General features: G+C 39.8%; 1 protein-coding gene across 2 annotated transcripts; it reads left to right on the plus strand.

The window, feature by feature from the left end:
• Positions 1 to 557: 557 nt before the first annotated feature.
• On the plus strand, positions 558 to 21,291 carry prom (prominin). 2 transcript variants are annotated; one of them, XM_043412809.1, is made up of 16 exons: positions 562 to 801; positions 1,178 to 1,777; positions 1,865 to 1,920; positions 3,081 to 3,256; positions 3,582 to 3,769; positions 7,467 to 7,562; positions 10,465 to 10,667; positions 14,835 to 14,970; positions 16,714 to 16,884; positions 17,041 to 17,140; positions 17,277 to 17,471; positions 17,670 to 17,892; positions 18,677 to 18,976; positions 20,437 to 20,726; positions 20,800 to 20,850; positions 20,933 to 21,291. In XM_043412809.1, exons 1-16 carry the CDS (start codon positions 783 to 785, stop codon positions 20,958 to 20,960), a joined length of 2,832 nt encoding a protein of 943 aa, XP_043268744.1. In that variant the 5' UTR covers positions 562 to 782; the 3' UTR covers positions 20,961 to 21,291. The 2 variants fall into 2 exon arrangements, with proteins under 2 accessions (XP_043268745.1, XP_043268744.1); XM_043412810.1 differs by lacking the exons at positions 18,677 to 18,976; positions 20,437 to 20,726; positions 20,800 to 20,850; positions 20,933 to 21,291 and adding an exon at positions 18,469 to 18,637 and having other exon boundaries at positions 558 to 801; positions 17,670 to 17,944.
• The last annotated feature ends 313 nt before the right edge of the window (positions 21,292 to 21,604 follow it).

A 21,604-nucleotide genomic window follows, 5' to 3' on the forward strand; every position in this document is an offset into this window, starting at 1 on the left:
TTTTCAAAAAAAAAATTATCAATCGTAAACTTTATAAGTATTGAATGGATTTTACGAAGCTATTAACGTGTCTTCAGATACATTTGTATTACTTATGGAAGTTTCTGCAAGAACTGTTTGTCAATGCCTGCGAATATCATATACATATAATGACTGGAAAACTACTAAAATCCGTAAGAAACCGTAATAATTTGGAGAATTTTTTCTCGCGAACAAAGTATCTTCGTGCCTTGAAATTTCGTCAGGACATTTTTTTATTATTCATTACCGTATTCGATTTTTAAAATCGAAATCTCTTTGTTAATTCGATTACCAGATGAACTTCCTTAAGCTGAAGCGATGTGCTGACTCGTTTCATTTACGCCCTTCCATTAGCCAGGATTCGATATACATGTTCGTTGCTCGCTTTTCTTCGTTCTCGAGAGACCCACTGTATCGTGTGTTTCTATATGTGTGTACGTGTGCGAACGTAAAGTAATGTATATACGTATAGAACTGAACAGGGTTCGACAACACACGAGTTTGTGGGGTTTCCGAGGAAGCCTCAACGGTCTCTTAGAATGACAGTCTGTTCCAAGTCGCGGGGTTCAACATAACTGCCAGGCATCTTATCTCCGTGATATAAGATAATACAGCAAATAGTTTACAGTGTTACCGCAGTATTTTGCATGCAGGGCTTATCCTTGATAATGGATCAGCAAAAAGGTCGTTGTATTCGATAACGATAAGATTATATACGTGTAGAAGAATAATACGAGAGGGTGAAATCGAGTGTCTCAAATATGGAGGCGATAAATCAAGGCACGTGAAAACTATTGTATATCGAGTGTAGTTTCATGTTAACTAGTGAATCGTGACCGAAGTTTCTTGACGAGTGCCAATTTTTGTTTGTTTCTTCGATTTTTGTTCCACATTTGGCACCGGCATCGAAATCATTGTCTGCGACAACAATCCTCGGATTCCGTTTACGAAATTTTTCTTTTTCTCATCTTCCGCTGCCTTTCTTCCTGCTCTCTCTCTCTCTCTCTCCCTCCGTATTTTTCTGTCCGTCAACATTTTTTGGCTTCTTCATTCCTTCAGGCGTTTCCTCGTAAACGCAAACGATCGAAGCAGCTCGGTCACTTTTCCTTCGACACCGAAGATTCAGATTCTCGCGTGTACGATTTTGTCGTTCCAGGGATTCTACTGCTGTTGGTTGTTGGCTCGTTGGACGCGATTTCCCTCGATCAACAGGATCCGCTCGACTTCCCGATCCTGCCCGAGTCCTCGACGACCCAGTGCAACTGTACGACTACGGAGAGCCCTCTTCTGTTCCTCCATCCACCGGATGACAACGAAGCGAACGCTCATCGTATCCTGGACGGTGGAAATGACGACGTCGTGGTTTACGACGACTTCAGAAGCAATGACGGCCTCAAAAACAACGATGACACCACGAGGTACACTGACACCGGGAACGACGACGTCAAGAAAAGTAACGAGGATATGAGACACAACAATGACTACGGAAACAGCGACGAGAACGGAAGTAACGATGAAACTTACGGAGCGATTCCAACCACCGCTGCAGTGGATAATCGAGGCACAAACATGTCACATCTCAAAACTCTAAGAGTACCTGAAAATTCGGACAACGCGAAACCCACTCTGGATTTCCCCAAAACACCACCCGACGAACGCTACAAAATGGCCGCTCTCCATCTCGACAAAGGATTATTTGCCTTTGATTTTTTACAACCTTTCCTCAGCATCATTCAACCCAACGACGTTCCACCAGGTGCAAACATTTCAGAACCAACAATAACCAATTCATTCAATGTGTTTCGCTTTCATATAATCGAACTGCCTTAACGCGATATTTCAGATCTCATGAGAGACGTCGTCGAGAATCGTATAACTGCCTACAAATTGGTGTCGGAGGTAAGCAAACTAATGCTTGTCTCAAAATTCATTCTTTCGATACGCTTCATTTTATTTTTTTGATTCTCAACCCTACAAACCATATTACTGCTCATTAATCAAACCCCGATACCCTCAGCACGAGCCTGAAATGGACTGTGAAAAAAATTGTTGATTCAATAACAATTGATGTTATTGGAAGAGTTTTCTTCATAACTGCAATGTTTTCGGAGAGAGTGAATCTGCAGTTTGATCTAAAACTCTTTTGTTCGTTTAAGGTCGATCCCCTACGACAGCCCCAACCAAAAGTTATGTACCGTCTGCATATTAAAAGGGTTGACAATTCGTTCAGATCGTAATCAATAACTTTGTAAAGACCCTATATACGTACTCGATGCCAGCAAATATAGTACAAATATCATTTGCTTTCGTAAGATTTATTCTAAAAGTATTTTTGATCTGACATCGCGAGTAAATTTTTTGACGGAACTATCCGGGCTACGCTTCAACACACGGAAAAGGTTGCCTATACAGACGACATTCGCTTATTCGCTTGCAAAATATATCGTATGCAGCCTAAACCTTCGTACTTCTCGAGACTATATCTGTCAAACTAGATAGTCGATCACCTTGATTTTTTTTCACAATATCTGTGGTATCCTGCTTTAGCTCCTCCTCGTTTTTTATAAACTTCCTAATTTTAGTACTAGCGGTAGAATTAATAATGTGCTGTTTGCCTATGCACGGTCCGTATGTTACGTGTTAATTGAGTCAACTTCAATTACATATATCTCGGGTTCGGGATGGTGAAACTTGTTAAAATTTTATAGAGGTGTTGTTCATATGTTAAACAATACGTATGCCAAGTTTAAATAATTTCCTAATTTAACTGTCTCGTGAAGGAACCACCTTAATCGTGATGATCATGTATTTCACTGGCACCACATTTCGTTCTTCCAATGGCCTTTTTTCTTAGTGTACATTGTGAAATGGACTAACTGAATAAGAAATTGTTAATTTTTGGTAAATTTACAAAACAATAAGGGAGTAAGAGTTCGGCTATTTGTATGGACCGAGTTGTAAATTACCGAGGATTGAACTGGGTTATTCGCGAGCACACATATCTACGTAATGCCTCGGGTTTATACACATGTACGATATAATACATTTAAACGTTCCAGTCTCTGCATATGGAGGTCGGATTCGTAGCTCTCGTAGGCGTTTGCTGTATTCTGGCGTGCGTTATTCCTGGCACGGAACTCTGGCTCGCCTGTCGTCCGATCAGAGGGGATTACAAGCCATCCCAGCATCCCGGTTTTCTGGCCTTCCTTCTGACCGTCTCGGTCTTTATTCTTGGGTACGTTTTCTCTAATTCTGTGTATAAATATATGCATACATATGCACATAAACGGGCTGAATACAGAATGGAGAAACGATCGTTAGGTTTGGCTTTCTTGTCTACCTATTTCCCTTGCTTCTGTGCTTACTAGGTCCAGAATTATCACGAGTTCTCCTTTCATGCTCCCTCAATTTCCCTACCAAAGCCAGGCTAATACACGAACCTCATTCTCACTCTCACTCTCACTCTCACCACTGTATACATATCGTTTTTAAGGATACCATATCTCTGAGCACGTTTGTACAAAGTGGACTCTCTGTTCACTGGCATTTTGTCCATACAGTACCGGGATGGTCGCCATCCTAGTCTCCAACGAAGCAAGCAGTTCCGGGATCGAGAAAATCCCTCTCGTTGTAGAAACGGCTTTACAGGATCTAAGCGATTATCATAGCGGTACTACAGTCCAAATGCGCAGATGCCTTACCAGGAGTCTCGACGTTGCGAGCGAAGCAATCCTCGCTGATCTCGACAGTGAGTATAAGTGACTCTATCATCCGTTTATGCTCGAGTTTATTCCTCATATTATTTTCCAAGAGTTTTAAAAACACGTTCGCCAAGCCGGAAATCGGCTCTATTTCATATTCCACTGGATTTCATGTCCCGTGCAACAGCAGAGATCCTATCGTATGTGCAGTTTCGTGCACAGGGATCATTCCCATCGAAAGCACGAATCGTCCCTCGCGAAACAAGGAGACTCGTTTTTTTCCGCGGCAAAAATATGAAATCGTCACGTTCGGGGTCTTGGATTCGAACAGAGTCTCCTTGATAGATTGTATCTCCGACACAGCCTCGAGACATGTCCCTTTAAACCCCCTGAATCGCTGTCAACGACACGATTATTTCGATGAATGAGATACACATCGATCTTATTGCTGCTCGAGAGGGAATATATCCCCGATGAAATCAACACGGTTGCTCCATCACACGGGACGCACAGAGCCAATGTTAGTGCTTCTTGTCCATTCAGTAAGCCGAGACCGGGGCGTTAATGCCGGGGCTGTCTCGATGTCTAATGAACGCTTTGCTCTCCGACTGAAACCAAGGGAGACGTATAGTTGCCTAATGAGTGCTATCACTGTCGACCTCCAGCCTGCCTGTACTATATATACGTTTTATATGGAGATTATAGGTCAGCGACGTAACTATACGTCGCATTTACAAGTAAATATTAATATATACATGCATGCAGCACACTACGTTGAATGTCAATGGGTTCTGGTATCGTCTGCCCCGTTAATAACCCACCGGAGGACAATTCAACGAGAGATATTAGCATAACACCTTCGTCGTTATGCACTTGCTAACGATTATCCATTATCCCTAATATAAGCGAAAATTTCGTTGTCCAATATTATCAGCGCTGCCGAGAACCGAGATTTGAAGCTGCGAAAGATCATGCAGCTACGCGAAATACTCTATCATTGCTCTCGAAGCCGATACCAAAGATTTTATTTCAAGGTTGGAAACACCAGATGGCGATTCTGATTTAAGGATGTAGTACGTGCGCGTTGTTTATATTTATTGCCGACTCGCGATTGGATTATCGTTTATCAAAGAATCCCAGGTTGGCTGTCGTGAGGATCACTGGGGAACTTCGTGGCGATTGGTGTAAGAGTGATGATCTTTATGCAGGGATAAGTACTTTCGTTTAAACTGATTTAATGAGTTAAAGAAATTATGTTGCTCGGAGGAGTTAAGATTCAGTGTTTCTCCTCCCGATGTCTCGTGAGAAATAATTTTAAACTTAACAAAAAATTTGATTATCTGAAGAGAAATATTTCGGGAAACCCCTTACAAGGTGCGGGAATGGTTTGCGAATCCCACCTCTACCGAAAAAAAATGGAGCTTTCCGGAACTCAGAAAAACCTAAAGTGGCAATAGAACATGTGCTGCACACTCGGACGCGCCGTTCTCTTTTTTTGGTTCGAACGTTCGAAATGGACTCATAAAAACTTATTGAAATTAGAAGCAACTCGTATTTGACTCCTAAGCTGAACAATACTCGGGTCGATGGAAATTCCCAACCCATCTACGTCTTATTTTTTCTTTTTTTGTTGGGAGCTAACAGGACACGACATGCGTCCTGCTAGTCAGTTGACAGTCTTTCCATATTTTTTCGAAGGATTTATCCCAGTCATTCATATATATAGCACAATATTAATAGAAAAGCGTTATCTTAGTTTTTTAATCCTAAATAATATGTTTAAAGTTGAGTTCATTGTAGGAAATATTTCATTCCGAGTCTTTCACATGATTGTAACATTTAATTGGGGGGAATAATGAAATATGACGAAATCAATTTTGTAGAGCAGAGAATTTCCTAATAATAATAAAAAAAAAAAAAAAAAAAAACAACAACACAAAGCGAGAGCATTGATTCCGACAAAATGGATATATATTTATAAGCAATCGAATTCCGACGTACAAAAGAACCGACAAGACCCGTTTCGTGAATCGGCACAAACAGACATAAAGAGAGAGAAAAATTTCGATATTTCGAATACACAACGCAAGTCAAAAGAAAAACAAAAAGTCTGTGTATCTATCGAGATATTCGCTCGCTCACTTACGTAATATTCGCTCACTCACATACACACAGATTCACACGCACACACATACATCGCCTCACAATTATTTTATTTTTCACTTCGTCCGGGACATTTAGATTTAGGAAGTATTCGACGAAATTCACTTAATATACCACGTGGCGAAAAACGAGCACACGGGAACGAAAAATGTATGAGTCACTTATCTCGGGATCGTTGAATTGTAGAGAATCCCTCGTTGGCTCTAATGCTCCGGGCACCTCGGGAAGAATCCATGCACGTCGTTCAAACGTCTTCATGTTCCGGAAAATCTGTCTTGGTCCGTGGGAGATAATTGGGGCGGCCAGGCCCAGTAACACCCTGACGAATGCGAAGAGTGATGATCTAGCGATCGCTCGTTATACGTGGTTGTCCCTTTGACGGTCCCGGAGCAAGAGAGCGAGAATTTTGGCAGGTGCGAGCTCGCAAAAATCCAGAGTGCGTGAGGAGGGAGAAACGCGCTCCCAAAATCGAAGCGTCTCGATCATTGGATCGATGGACGGGAACTCGCGCGAAGTACAAATCGAAAAGTTTATCTCACATGATTCGATAGTACGTTGCGAAAAGGCAACGTTTGGCAACGTTGAACGTAGTCAGTTGACAAATTAGATCAGAAATCACCATATGTAACCTGAAAAAGGACTGCTGTCACTTCCATTGACGATGTGATATTGCGCTTGCATTGGTTGCGCTTACATGACAAGTGACGTATATGGACCTGCAAAGTTTCAAGATTTTGTAATTATTTGTCGTCTTCAATTCAATATTTCTAATTCAAATGGTCATTGAACTCCTTTTTTTAACGTACTGTTAAATTCCTCCCGCGATTCAATTCACATAAATAATAGTTTTAATCTTTGAAATCTAATTTAGAAATTTATCGAATTTTGAGTTGAAGATAGTCGAGGGGGCCAGTAAGTCGTTGTGGCCATAAGTGACATGTTTATTTCCGCACTTTTCGATTGTTAAATTTCAACCAAACAGTCGATAAAGGGTCTTGGAATTCCACATGCGTAGAAAAGAAATCTTGGATTGTCAGAAATTAAAAAATCAGAGTGCTATCTAAAAACAGCCCTCGCGCTCGTACATCCTTAATATTGAATTCACTGTATGGAATTTTCCAATGCGACTAATTTCGTTTACGTACGACTTTGCTTGAGTGTTTTTGGTGGTTTCATAGCGTGCAATTCATACGCGAACTCGTCTTTTCTTTATGCTGAATTATTTTTTTGGTAAATATTCCTGCATTCGTTTACCGGACGCAAGCGGTATTTAGCCAAGCAAAAAACATCAGGAAAACCCGGATCCGCAAGCATATAGCTACAATTCACGAGCCCTGGAATCCTCGATTATCCGTATCAGATTCCGATAGCGCGATAGACCGATTTGCCTTGTAGGAACAAGTAAGTTATCATATAGCAATGGAGAACGAATCGACGTGACAAGATTTACAACGTTCTCCAGGATAATCCCGTTTGACGAATCGCTACCGAACGCATTTTTATTTATAACATAAAGCTAAGCTCCATTGTTGCAAAAAATACAAGCAAGAAATCAACGAAAATCAACCTTCTCATTTGTAGATGTTGAAGAATTACTTGGGAAACCTGTGCAACTGGATCTCGCGACAGAAACTGGATTAGACGTTGCATTGGATGCACTGCTCGACGTCGCAAACGGTAATGATGAAACACCCCACTCCATAGACACGTATATGTCCTAGATATAAATATATATATATTCGTGGTTACACTCCATTTGCACGGCGTATCGTAAATTTTTCGCTGACATTTATTGAGCGATGTGTCACGCAAGCCGACGGATGATTGATCTCTCGTTACACACAACGTATAAAAGCACTTTGATATCGGTCTTTCTATTTATATGTGTCTATGAGGATACAGGATGATTCAAAATTTCTTCAGTATAAAACAGTTCCATCGAAATAAATTCGAATCAATTGTTCTTCTTGAAGGCACCGGTGTCAAAGTATTCAAAAATTCAAAAGCCCTTTGCAGCTCAATTTGGGCAAAAACATCCGAAGATATTCTCGTCGAATTAAACTTGAAGCCCCATTTGTAACGGTCTTTTTGCACCCTTCTAACCTGGATCGAGGTCGTTCTTGACCCCGTCACGTTATGCTCGGCGAAGACGCTTTTACGGATGTAAGGAGTCCGGCAACCGTGTCAATAGCTCCGTTTTTCAATTACGAATAAGATAACACGCTGCACTGAATTTCATGAAAGTTAAATTGACGAGGAACTTAGTAAAAAATAGAATGATGAGGAAATGGATCTCGCTTCGCGTACAAATTTCAACAGCTCCAGGCACCGATGACCCGTTTCAAGCTGCGGTAGTAACAGTATCGGAGCTACAAGAGCTCTGTACTTCGGGATTTCAAGTTTTCACTGATTCCGTTGGGCTGCCTGTATAACTCACGTGACGCCACGTTCTCGCATGTTCACACGTATGACAAGTCAGCATATGAATATCGAGGTTTACTACTCAACAAAGTTGTCAAAGAGGTTCGAACGTCAATATTGTCAGGATGATTTGATCGAGTGGCAAACTCTCCCGGTCTCCTTAACATCAAATATTTGCATATTCATAACCAATATGTGTTAAACGTAGGCTCGTACATTGTATACATTCGCCAAGTACTCTCTCGTCTCTTGACGTTACGAGAGCGAAGAAAATCGATAGTAATTTGTGCCACGAGCTGCTCAATAGCGCATTTTCGCCATCTCCCAACCTCTTTCGCTTATCATCTTATGCATACATTTTTTTTCAACCGTAAAGAAATTTATGTGTATACGTATTTACATGCATCCACCTTATTCGACGACATCAAATTCCAGTGAGTTACGACCTAATTCCCGTTTTACAAAGCTGCATTGTTAATCTAGAAGCAAAGACATTGATGAATGGGCTCATCATCTTTTGCAAAACATTTTTTTTTTGGCACAGGTCGATAAAAAATTTACTTGTAGTTGTCTTAACTCATACTTTGAAGAATTCAGAGGGTTTGATCTCATTCGTACGCGAATGAGTAGTGAAATGAGTTTTATTACTTGTCTAGTAGTCACAACCGTGTTTTGTCAGACCTACTGCTTAGACTGTACCATGCGTGCATTCAGGAATAATCCAGCGCCGGAAAAGACAGTCCACTCCATCCGTTGCTCTAGAAAGGATCCTGGTCTCTTTGTAATTGCACGTTTTGCATCATAACGAGCTTAATTATTTGGCGAAAAGCATTGAAGAGAAGCAGGAACTAATTGAGGAATACATTTGGCACCATCCTGGGTGTTGTGGAGATAATATTCCGTACGTTTTGTCTTCTCAAGGAAGTTATGAAAACCTTTATCTCCATTTTACTTCCGCATTCGTTTAACTATCGATTAAAGAAAGCATAATAACAACAAAAATTTGTTTTCAGTCGTCATTTATTTATTGAAAAAAAGAAAGTAAATGTCAAGCCGATTCCATTATGACACACGTTGTTCTCTTCTCTTGCTCCTCTTTCAATTATCCTTTGACGTTCTCTCGCTTTTTGTGCATGGAAAAGAAAGTTCAAAGAACGACCATGCATTCTTCTTGTGCTTCGAACGACGCTCGAAAGGCTATCGTCCCTTAACTAAACCACACAATTTTATGTTAAATTTGTACATATAATTGGTTTATGTATACGTGAGTATCACGTATAATATCTATTCTGAAGAGTAAATATCATGTGAGATAGGTGCCCTCACGAACTTGCCTATTAAGTGACCTACGCTCAGCACAAACTATCGCTTAGACATGCCACGCTCATAGTCGAGTCACTAACTGAATATTAACTAAATTACGTACGTACTGCCAAGGAATACTCTCGCTAGGTGAAGTAAAATGGGCTCTTCTGTAGAGCAGCGCACACATGATTGTCGAGCGAGCAAGGATTGTCATTTGCAGGAGCCCTGTTTGAGCAGATCGAGTGACGTTTATGCCATTAAATCTTTTCATATCGTTTTCTTCGACGTTCTATCTTCGTGTACGTTTTTGTGAAAACCAACGCGATATAATGTGACTCTGACATCGCGATTAACATCTTGCGACCTTTTGCTGATCAGCAGTCATAGGCTATGCATGCGTTATTAGACACGATTGGTTTCTACGTAACGAGATTATAAATTACTTTCGCATGATCGCGTTTCAAGACCTACAGATTTTCGAGGCGATGTCGATTCGGAGCTGAAGTACCAGTTTTTTGTGGTTTCTCTCAGGCAGCCTGTCCTAATGCTGCCTGCCCCTTATAAACGCGGGAGCCTTTTTATAGCTCATTCGATTAGCTGTTACTAAGTAATCCATCGTTACAGGCAACGATTCTGCAGAAAATATAATGGAAATTGAGGACTTTTATCAGATTATCATCGCTCGGATTCTTTATCAATATTTTTTACGATACAGGAATCCGTGAAGATGTTCATCGTAGCTCTTGGATATTTACTTGTCAGAGTTTGAAGCAAGAGGCACACTATTTTTGAACTGATGATGGTCAGAACTGAAAAAACGCTGTTAGATTAAACTGCCTTTATTTTCTTACAGCGACGCAAGAACTTGCGTCCCGAACGAAGACCTTGCTGAAGGAGGGCGAAAAGGCAAGCGAACAAGGGAGCATTTTGAGCCGAGAAATGGACAATCTTAAACGCGAACTTGAAAATGCGATAAGAGATTGCCCGATGCAAGATCGTCAACTTTGCGCTACGCTCAACCCCTCCGGTTTCGGGATTGCTCTTCGTCTCGATAGGGTAAGTTCATAATTAGCCAGTAAAAATCAGATAAATGACAAATACCATCAACTATACTGAGATAAAGAGACAAGAACGATTCCTGTGCGTGAGTTGACCCCATTCGTTTCATGGCTTATCAAATTCAATTTTTAGCTCTCATGAACTTTCAAGAATTCTCGTGTACGAGAAGCGTGATATCAAAGTGATTTTTAATTATTTTTAAAAATCCATGTTTCAATAAAGCTTCGGTAAAACTCGCTTAAAGAAATTCACGCGAATCTAATGGAAATCAAAAATTCCAACTTTAAGAGTTGAAATTTCGAAATATGCTTGTATCGTCTCTTGACGATGTCCTAACCTTCCTTTTACAGAGAGTTAGGTGATTGGTATGAATGAATTGAAAAATAAACAGTGGAATTATTTTTTGTAGAAAATAACAACAACTAGTTTATTCGGTATATAACACAAGCTGCTCCGATGTGGACAGCTTGTAGTTCCTTACGAATCTGATTTTACAAAAATGCTTAAAACTAAGGGAAGAGGAACAGTACCCCTTCTTACCAACTAACGAGAAATTTGGATTGGCTACTGTAATAAGAAGAGAGGAGGGACCAAAGTATATATGTTCAAAAAATGTAGAAAGTACAGAATACTCGAATTCTTTGCGCAGATTGCCAAAACGTGACGTACCGACTTTTTCGGAGCTTGACGATATGCTAATGATAAAAAAAAGAAGGGAAATAACGTTTATGAGGTGGATGCGTAAAAATTCCCAGTTCAAAAAATCTTCTATTTCCAATTGCCCCCAGTGGACGCCACATGTCGGCCATAAACCCTCTGTGCGCCCAGCCCTTTACCTGCGCTGGGCCTCGCGGTGCCATCCCTCGCTCCGGTCTATCTTTATAAAAAAAGTGGCGCGTATTATTCGCGTTGCAACAATGCTAGAAATATACACCGTGCATCTATTCCCAGAATTATTACAAGATCTACCGTCTATTTGTCGAGAAAACAATTAACGAAAATCGCATTTTTTTAAGCCTTTTACATAAACTCTTGTGGCAGCACACTTCCTGTGCAACGATTTGGATTTAACGAATCCTCCCAACTTTAAAGAGCCAACAACGAGAATGAGAAAACAGAATGTTTTTGTATATCAATGATGTCTTGAGAAAGCCTTGTTACCGGTGAAAATCACTTGGGAATGGAAAAAGAAAAACACTTATTTGGGGTTAACGAGTAATAACGACATAAACGATGGAAGGCTTGACACCACCATGAGCCAGCTGATTTAAAACATAGATATGCATACGCATATAAATAGAAAATGGCCGTTGTCACATTTAGCTTGACGATTTTACTACGAAAGTATTTTAACCGTTATCATTGCATTAAAAATTTATCAACCTCAACAAATAAGTTACACATAATTTCAATAATTCCGAGAATAAATTTCAATCATTTCTTTGATCACCAAAAGAGCAAAAAAGTGCAGTTCTTTTTTTGAATGACAAGTAACGCATCATCTTCCTTAAATATATGCGCACCGCCGCGCTTTTATAAATGAGGATTTCACATGAGCTGGAGATTCCAACGTGAATTCTCTGTTTCTGACGCCACGAACATTGGAACAGATACATGAGGGTAGAAACAGAGAAACCAAGGTACATATCGGTCCCGCGGTAGAGTTGGATGTCGAAGTAGTTAACAGAGACGAAAGTTTATGTCAGCAAGCATCGTGTCTCGTCTATGTGAAACGGGGTGGAAGAATTCGGTGGAGCACGGTGAGTGGATGAGAAAGAGAGAAATAAACAGAGCGAAAAAGAGAGGGGGCGAGTATAAAAGAGAGAAGCGGCGGCGTTGGTGAGGTGAGCAAACGGTTCGAAAGTTTTCGTGGACACACCCTCACGGTTCTAATCGTTGGTGAAGTCTGAAGGAACGAGAGAGAAAGTGGAGCGAAAGAGAGAGAGAGAGAGAGAGCGAGAGTATTTACGCGATTCCCGCATCACCTTTCACCCACCCATAGCACTATTTACTGCCACGAAAATCCGCTGGAAGCTCTGCCACTCTTCTCTTTTTCACGTAATTGGTGCCAACAAATAAATCAGCAAAGCTCTCACACTGAAAACTCCTTTTTCTCTATACATTTTCTCATACTTTCGTCTCTTTTCTGCCACTCAGCTTGAAACTGAACAAAAAATCGACATTGCCAAAGAAGAAGAAGAAGAAGAAGAGATAAAAAAAGGGGAGCCAAAAGAAGCACCAAAACGATCTAATCTCAGGGAGGACACCTTCCCCCGGCGTTATCTATTGCGAGCTCCACACTCGCCCACACACATGCCCGCACACATAGCCCTCCTCCGAGCTTCATTCTATCGTGCGAACAACTCGATTTTTGTCCCTTCCCATGTAGGAAACGCCAAGCTTGACAATAGGGCCAATGCTTGGCCCACGCATGGCTTGTCGAGTATATTTTGCCAAGCTTGGCCCCGTCCTTGGGCGTTTATTGGCTGCCGTATAAAAAAAAAGAATATTTTTGCCAATATGCAACCGACAGTCGGCCCTTGAATGGTAGCCAATGATCGGCCGAACGAACTTTATCAGTCTTGGGCCATTATCGGCTGATGACCGAAAACCTTGAATATTTTTTACTATATATTTCCCGGTAAAAATGCAATACTTGGCACATGAATGGTAACCAATCATTGGCCAAGCGAATTTTACCAGTTTTGGACCATTTTTGGGCCGATGACTGTATACTATTGTATTACTAAATTTGTCAATAGAAGTGCAATATCAGAGGGCCCATTTCGCACCAATGAGTTTTAATGAATTTCTCCCAGTGATGAAAGTTTGGATTATATTTCTTTCTTTGTACAAAAATTTAGATCAAATTTCTTTTCCGGCAACAACTTTGATGAACTTCCTTTTCAAGCGATGAGAGTTCTGGTTAAATTTGCTTGCCGCAACAATATTTATAAACATTTGTCTTGCAGCGGTGAAAGTTATATGTTTTAATTTTTTGTGTAGCAGGAAAATTTTGGAAACATTTTCTCTACAACCAAAATTTGGAAACTTTCTTGCTACTCAAAAATTTAGGCATAACTTTCTCCGCTATGAGATAAAAATTTTTATGATTATATAAAATATTGAAATTTCATCAAAATTTTCATCGCTGAAAGAATATGTTTTCAAAACTTTCCTGCGTTACACCAAAAATGAAACCATAACTTTCATCGCTGCAAGTAAGAAATTTTCATGAATACTGTTGCGGTAAACAAATTTGACCAACACAGTCATCACTTAGAAATAGTGTTCATCAAAATTGTTGCCGGAAAAGAAATTTGATCTAGATATTTTTACAAAAAATATGATCCAAGCTTTTATCACTGAGAGAAATTCATTAAAACTCATTGATGTAAAGAAATTTATCAAAACTTCCATTGCTATATCAATAAATTTAGTGTAAGATAGATTTTTTATTCTATTGTAAATCGTCAAAATTTAGTATTACAATTTTTTATGTAACAAAACTCAAAGTAGGTCACTCAAACAATTCGAAATCACCATATACATTACTCGAAACATCCTTTGCAACATATCAAGAATTTTATGACACAGTTGGTACAATGACGAATTGGTCTAGTAGGTAGCGTGCGTCCGTTAAGTTAGAGCGTGTTAGGTAGGTAGGTAGATCGAATCCCACATGTGTACACATTTTTCTTCGATATAATTGATTTCAGAATCTCGGAACGGTAAGGGTCTGAGATCACAAACATTAGAAAATCCAATACACAGTGAAAAAAAAATAAATTTTGTCATGTTTTTCGTTGTCTTGCAAAAGTGTTTAATCGAAAGCTCCCAGTTTATTGCCATTGATGCGCCATTATAATGTATCAGCAATTGGCTGACGATCTTGGGCCAAGAACGGCAATCGGTAACGGGCCGAAGTTATCATCCGTGCTTGAGCCATCATCCCGCCAGTCTTGGCTGCCATTACCGCGCCAAGATCGGAGTGGTGGCTGCCGGTACTGGGCCGATCTTGGGCCCTTTGTAAAACCCTACATGGGTTGTGCAAAGTGCAATCCGACCTCCTTTGACCCACCATCCACTCTTGAAACAAAAATCGTGTTTCCTCTCGGTCCACCTACGATGCTACCAGTGCCATGCTACTTTATATAATTTCAGCTACTTCGGGACGATCGTCTTCTACGTTTACGAGACACCGCCAGGGACAATTTGACGGAAGCTGGACGGCAATCCCGCGGGGAATATCTCTATGTCCCTCATCACGTCGCCCGGAATACTTTGGACGTACGAAACCGTGAGTATTGCCCTGCAATTTTTTGTGGCTACCAAAAACCGTCCATTTTTGTAGTACACAAAAAAAAGTAAACTGTTCAACATTATTACGCATACGAAGACGATTCTTTTCTCTCTTTTTTTCTCTCATTTTGATATTTTAATAATTTCATGATTTTAATAATTTCGAACATTTTAATAATCCTAATATTTTCAATATTTCCATTCGAGTCTAATACTTTTTCGATAAATTACCCAAAATACCATTCAACGTGTTACCCGAGGAAAATCTTTTGAAAACACGCACTTTTTTGACGCGCTTGGTTGATAAATATCTGACAGCATTCGGTCAAATAGCTCGAAGATTTTTTTGACGATAAGCGAATACATAAACCCGAGGATTACACAATCCGTGAGAAGCATCGGGAGGGGTGAGAATAAAAATGAACTACTGAGCCACTGTGAAAGGCGAAATATAAAAAAAAATTAAGAAGGGTTAGGAGAGGAAGACGTAAAAAAGGGGAAAAAGAGAAAAACCACACAGCATAAAAGTACCTGCGAGTTGGGCATTATCGCGAAAGTAAGATAGAAGGGAAAAGCGGACTAGAGGCTTCTGTGTTCGCTGTTTATCCCTCTCGCTATGGATAAGCTGTATGTACATATGTATGAAAAGAGTATGAGATAAGAAATGCGAGGTCAGGGTGCCTTCTACACAGAGTAACTTTGAAAAACGGGTCAACGGACTAACGTGAAAGTTGCGACGCGAAAGCGTCCAGCGAAAATCTCTCCGAGTCCTAAAAAGCTTGGGAAATCTTGAGAACAAGCGGAAAAGTGGGGCGAAAAATCATGCGAATGAAATAAGGAATCTTGCAGAGGATCCCAACCAAAAACATCAATGACCCTGATAAATGCGAACGGTTTCAATGTTACTTCAATGTTTTGATCGGTTGCTACGAAATATTCGTCTCGGCAATAAGTTTGGACCACCGAATCGTCCGAGTTCCACATTTTTTCGATTTCCTCCCACTGATAAAGTGTCATCCGATAAGATTTCCACGTTCTTTCTCTCGTCCTCTCTCTCTCTCTTTCTCTCTGTCTAGTGGAAAAAGCATCCCAATAAAATAAAATACATAAATTCTACGAGAAGCCTTCATTTTTATTTCGATAAACGAGAAAAAAATTCAATTCTTAAAAGCCTCATAATTAAAAATGAACGAGTGGCAAGGAATATTGAAAATTAATGTTAAATATCAACGAGAGAACACGAACTTTTTCTCAATTTCAAAACCTCTCTTTCGAGTATTCTTATCCCCTACTCTGGCAACTATTCGGTGGAACAAAGAAAGAAAAAAGTTTGTGTGGGTCACACACCCTATTGATTTGGGCGGAAATGATATACGTATATATATGCTCCAGAGCTTAGAGTTAAATGAGTCGATACTAATATCCTGATAATGCTACAGAGCGGTCCGTTCTTTCCCCATTTTTCTTTATCGCCAGTTTCTCTCCCACTTTGAGGTTTTTCTTTATTTTTTGAAATGCTTCTTTCCCTTTGGAGCTTATTACCCACTGGAGCGGTAGCGAAGCCAATAATTTGCCACTCGTTCTCTTTTTGTTAAAAATTTATCTCGCTCCTCTGCGCCATTTCGAACGAATCTGTAGGATTGAGTTGACGAGAAAACCGTTTATTTTGGAAAGTTCCTCACCTTTTCCCATCTTTTTTCATTCGATTTTTGCAATCTTTTGACAAACTTGTCTTCTTCAGGTGTACGCCGTGAAATCAGCTCGATCCGGGCAAGAATCTTCGACGAAGCCAGAAGCATTGAATCGAGTGGATCCGAACTAACGAGACACCTCGAGTCGACTCGGCGATTGACTAATTACGTCATCCCTTACATAACGAGCTTCGAGCAAACGCGCTGGTTGGCTGGCATCGGTAAATACCTGAATTTTTTTCCTCCGCATTAAATTTCGTCCGCGTCCAAATGCTCTCAAAACATTCGACAACGAAGAACTTCGATTTTTCACTTACCTCATTATTTTTCCGTCCACTCCGGTATTCATGAGAATTCCATTGATTCTGTTACCCAAGGCACGATATTCGCGATATTCCTCGTTTGGGTTCTTCTCGTCGGTGCTCTCTGCTGTCGTTGCAGTTCGTCCGAGCATCGCGTTCGCTCAACCTTGTTATGGCAAGTTTTTCCAATTGACAGCGATAATTTTAGTGATTTTATGCTGGATTTTCTAAACGATACGAATTCTTAGATGGATTAAGTTTCCCAGATTTTCATATTAAAAGCTTCGATATTTCTGACAAATACAAATCAGCGGTGTACTGACAAGCTGCTTTGTCTCCGTTGGACTGTGGGCAATCCTCATATCTGCACTCGCGGTCTCCAGTCACACTGAAATGTTGCTCTGTCGTCCCCTCCACGATCCGAATTTTCGGACTTTGGAAACGCTCCTGGAAAGCAAGACGTTCCTGGGACGAAGGCTCAGTTTTACTTTGAAAGATTTATTCGAGTAAGAAATTTCTTCATTCAAAAACAGAGGAAAATTTGTTTTTCATTGCTGCTAATCAACTTATTTGTTTACTTTTCTTAGTTATTGAGAATTTTTTGGCTTTTATTTATCTGCTACATTTTTCGCTGTAACAAAATGGTCTTCACCGAATGCATATTTGGACAAATGATACGCCAAATATTTTGATAACGAACACAGGAAATGTCAAGAGAACGAAGCAGCCTACCCGGCCTTTCAGTTGGGCAACTCGATGAAACTCGAGCAACTGACGGCCCATTGGTCATGGGCCGGGTTATCAAGCTCCATGTCAAAACTCAAAGTTGATCTCAAAGGGCTCAAAATATTCACGCCAAATTTGCAAGAAAAATTACAGATTTTGCTGTACGCTTGCGGTCCGAATCTTACTGATCACAAAAACACGGTGAGTAGTAAAATTGCTGTTGAAAATTTCGAAAACTTTGTTATTTTCGTGATTAACCCTCTCGGACCGTATGTTGCTTCTACGCAACACGCGCTTCCAGGCCCAATAAAACTGCACCGGTCAGTAAGGTCGGGGTTCTAACTGCCTATTTCCATCAAGCAAGGTTAGATTGCACCTTAGATACTCCTAAACCAAGAGATAAACTGCTTTAACTCATCGAAATATCAATATGAAGTCGGCGTTTTATGTTGAGTTGGCGTTGTGTGAAAAGGTGCTTTAGTTATCGCAAAAGAAAAGTGGGTATACATTTTTTTTTCGTACTCCAAACGTTATTTCCTTTCAAAGGGAAGCTAATATGATGTATTTAAGGTATTCGGTGCTAGATTCATTCGTAAATTTTCCTGATTTTGCTCCCCAAGGACCTGGTGCTGCGCACAGCGAACATTCAAAAATTCATATTTCCCAACAAAAAAACCGAAATGTCACAATGGATTCGGAAACTAGAAAGTATTTTGAGATAAAATTATGAAGGGAATCATTTTCCGTCAACGCGAAATAGGTCTCGGTCTGAGAGGGTTAAAAAATTTTTTCTCTGCGCTACTTTCAAACGTTTTCACAGATTTCGGTGCGTCAACAATTTGCTGTTTATTATGAACTTTTTTTTATCGCGCAGGATCGTCCATCATTCGATATTTTGTGTCAATTTCCTTCGCGAATAAAAAAAACTTCATATTTCAATGAGAATATTTAAAAATTTCGTTAATAAAGTTATTTGCACTCGCAGATTCGTGGCCCCATTTTAAGGAAGGACCTAAATGCCCTCTCCGACCAAGTATACAACGTCGCAAAGCAGCTGAACGACGGTCGAACTGCCCGTAAACTTGAAGAAATTAGGTCGACGATACGCCTAATGATGACCCGGAGAATCGTCCCACTAACGAAGCTCCAAGGAGAGCTCGTCGATCGTCTGACGGGTCTCGAGCTGCATTTGCAGCCTCTGCAGAGGCAGGTCAATCAATCGATTTCCCACCTCAAGACGATACAGTATTACATAAATAATCAGGGCGAAAAAATCGCCCAATTGGTATGTAAAAACTACTCCGAATATTTTCTCAAGAATCATTAGAAATGTGAAAAAAAATCGTTCGCTTGCTTTCTCATTTTTCCGAATCAAGTACAGTCGAATCCCCTTGTAATCCTGACCGCTGTAGAGCGAACTTCCTCGCTTTCGACGCGGAGAGCTGCTCTGAAGTATTTTCGAGGTTTGTGTCTAATTATCTCTTATAAGGAGGGTGGATCGCGACGATGCAATGTTGCCTTGCTAAAGCATGTTAAAAATATAAAGAATTTCAAAATTATAAGAATTTCATAAAATTTGGTAAATGTATTCTTTCAAAATATATAAGACGATATAAATTTTTTTTAATTTTTCTACTACATAGCTCTCAAGTAATGGAACACTAAACTTCACGTGTATAAGCATAGAGTTTACATATATACAGTTATACATCTCGTGCATGAGAACTTCGATTTAACGCTCAGTTATTCGATAACCATGTGGTAAAAAAATTTGAAAAAAATTGTGTTTGTATACTTGATGCCAAAGAGTGTTGTCACCAAATTTTATTAATTTTTATAAAAAAGAATAGGTAAAAATTCGATGCTGCACTATAGTGGAGGGCGCTTAAGGTAGATCATGCCCGTAGGATCGTATATTATGGGTGTCTAAATTGGGTCGATTTTTACTTCCTAATTAAAGATATTATCACTCTAAATTAATGTCAGAGTTATTAATTCAAAATTGTAAATGAATTTTTCCAACTTATTTTTTGGCGAATGACATTACAAGCCGTTAATTAATCGGGGATCCATCACTCACTGAACCCAAAATTTCATTCGTCCCTGGCTAAAATACTATAGTTTTTTATGTAAAAAATCGTTTTAGAGAGCGCAAAGGGAAATGGATCGAGAAAAAAGTGTTAATAAAAAGACAGAAGGCTATGACAGGAATGGGTCAAGCCAAGAAGAAACAAAATACCGAAATAAACAAATGTGAGGTTACGAGTCCTCGTTACCAATTTCGTTCAATCTTTATTCCCAGACCTTCATTATTATTGTGTATTTTTTCATAAACTTCGTAAGAAGCGTTCATTCGTTATATGAAAAGATAAACGAGTTTTCACACATAGTCCCTGTGTATTTTTCTTCATATTTAAACACGTTTATTCAAATAACCATCAAGACGAACCCTTCAATATTTGGAATGCGTCTCACTCGACTACCCATTGAAACTCTGTATCAATTTCAAGACTTTCTTAAAAAAATCGTTTCGTGCATGGACTACTTTAACAGAACAATTTCCTCGCACTTAGGATAACTGGTCACAAATTCAACTGCGCGTTACAGCGAGGGAGGGGGGGGGGGGGGGGGGAGGGGCTGTTAAATTTCCCCTGAAACCCCTAAGCAGGCTTAAAAGGGGATTCGACTGTACAGCTCCGGCTCATCAGCATCGGATCGTTTATATTGATTGATTTTTTTTCCCAGAGGTCAAAAAAATACGTCGAGCGATTGAGCAGCTACTTGGATCAGTGGCGCGTTCACGTGTTGTCAGAAATGAGCACGGGGGTCGCAAAGTGTCGTCCGTTGTGGGACATTCTCCACGGCATGAGATCGCTTCTGTGTCAACACATTTTGGGGCCGATGGACGGTTTCTGGTTTTCAACCCTCGTATGTGCAGTCGTAATGATGTTCAGCACGCCAACGGCTCACACTTTGGCTTCTGTATACAGAAAAGAGTCGTCAGGAAAAGACTTGGCGCTGTTGCCATCCCGAGAGTGAGTCGAACTCAATCCCAATAGTTTACATTTATTTTTTCAAATTATTTTAAACGCTTATTCGTGCCGACAGTGGAAGCCCCGATACTGTGGTAATCGATCGCGACACTTGGCGATCACCCGAGTAAGTTTTTTTACAGATTCGAATAGACTTTTTCCAAGTTGATGAAACGCTAAAATTTCATACATTTTTTAAAATCATTCAGGCCGCCACCACCTCAGGAAAATTGGTGAAAACGAAGAAAAATTGATCGATCAACAACGAGCCACATTTAAAAAAAATCAATATCGACATCGATCGCCTTGATCTCGTGCAGTGATTCGCCACTAATTATCAGTGCTTTATATACGGTCAGTTTTTTACTTGAACCGAAGATCAACAAATTCAACTCCGAATCTTCTGATCGTATCTCTAATGATACAAAAACTTTATCTTACCGTGAATGATAAGTTTATTGAATTCCTATACACGCAGTTGTACAAACATTATTTTGGACAGAAATCATTTAGAAAATCAGCGTATAAAAAAACGAGAGAAATAATAAAATTGATAAATTCGTCGATATTTTACTGGCTAAATTATATAACGCGATTAAAGTATATGGAAGAAAATGTGCAAAGCGCCGCAACAATCGAGCTAATTTTTCAGTTAGCTGAACATGTTAATCCAGGTTTAAATTATTTTTTCAATTGGATTAAGGACTATGAACAGTGTAAACGTTGGAATTTTTGATATTTTTTTGTTTCTTTTATAAATAAAAATTGGTTCGATGGATTTACATAAAACTTTGTGCACGTCTTACATTTTACATAGTCAGACGTACTGAAATTTTTTAAATCGTATATTTTTGTACAATGGTGTGTTGAATCAGCGTTGA

This window comes from Venturia canescens, chromosome 2 (assembly GCF_019457755.1).
Source record: "Venturia canescens isolate UGA chromosome 2, ASM1945775v1, whole genome shotgun sequence".
NCBI classification, from domain to species: Eukaryota; Metazoa; Arthropoda; class Insecta; order Hymenoptera; family Ichneumonidae; genus Venturia; species Venturia canescens.

Excerpts from the sequence above, each read along its gene's own strand:
- prom (XM_043412809.1), top strand. Across the intron at positions 17,893-18,676 it reads TTACTGATCACAAAAACACG|ATTCGTGGCCCCATTTTAAG; the intron begins GTGAGTAGTAAA and ends TTGCACTCGCAG. Across the intron at positions 18,977-20,436 it reads GCGAAAAAATCGCCCAATTG|AGGTCAAAAAAATACGTCGA; the intron begins GTATGTAAAAAC and ends TTTTTTTCCCAG.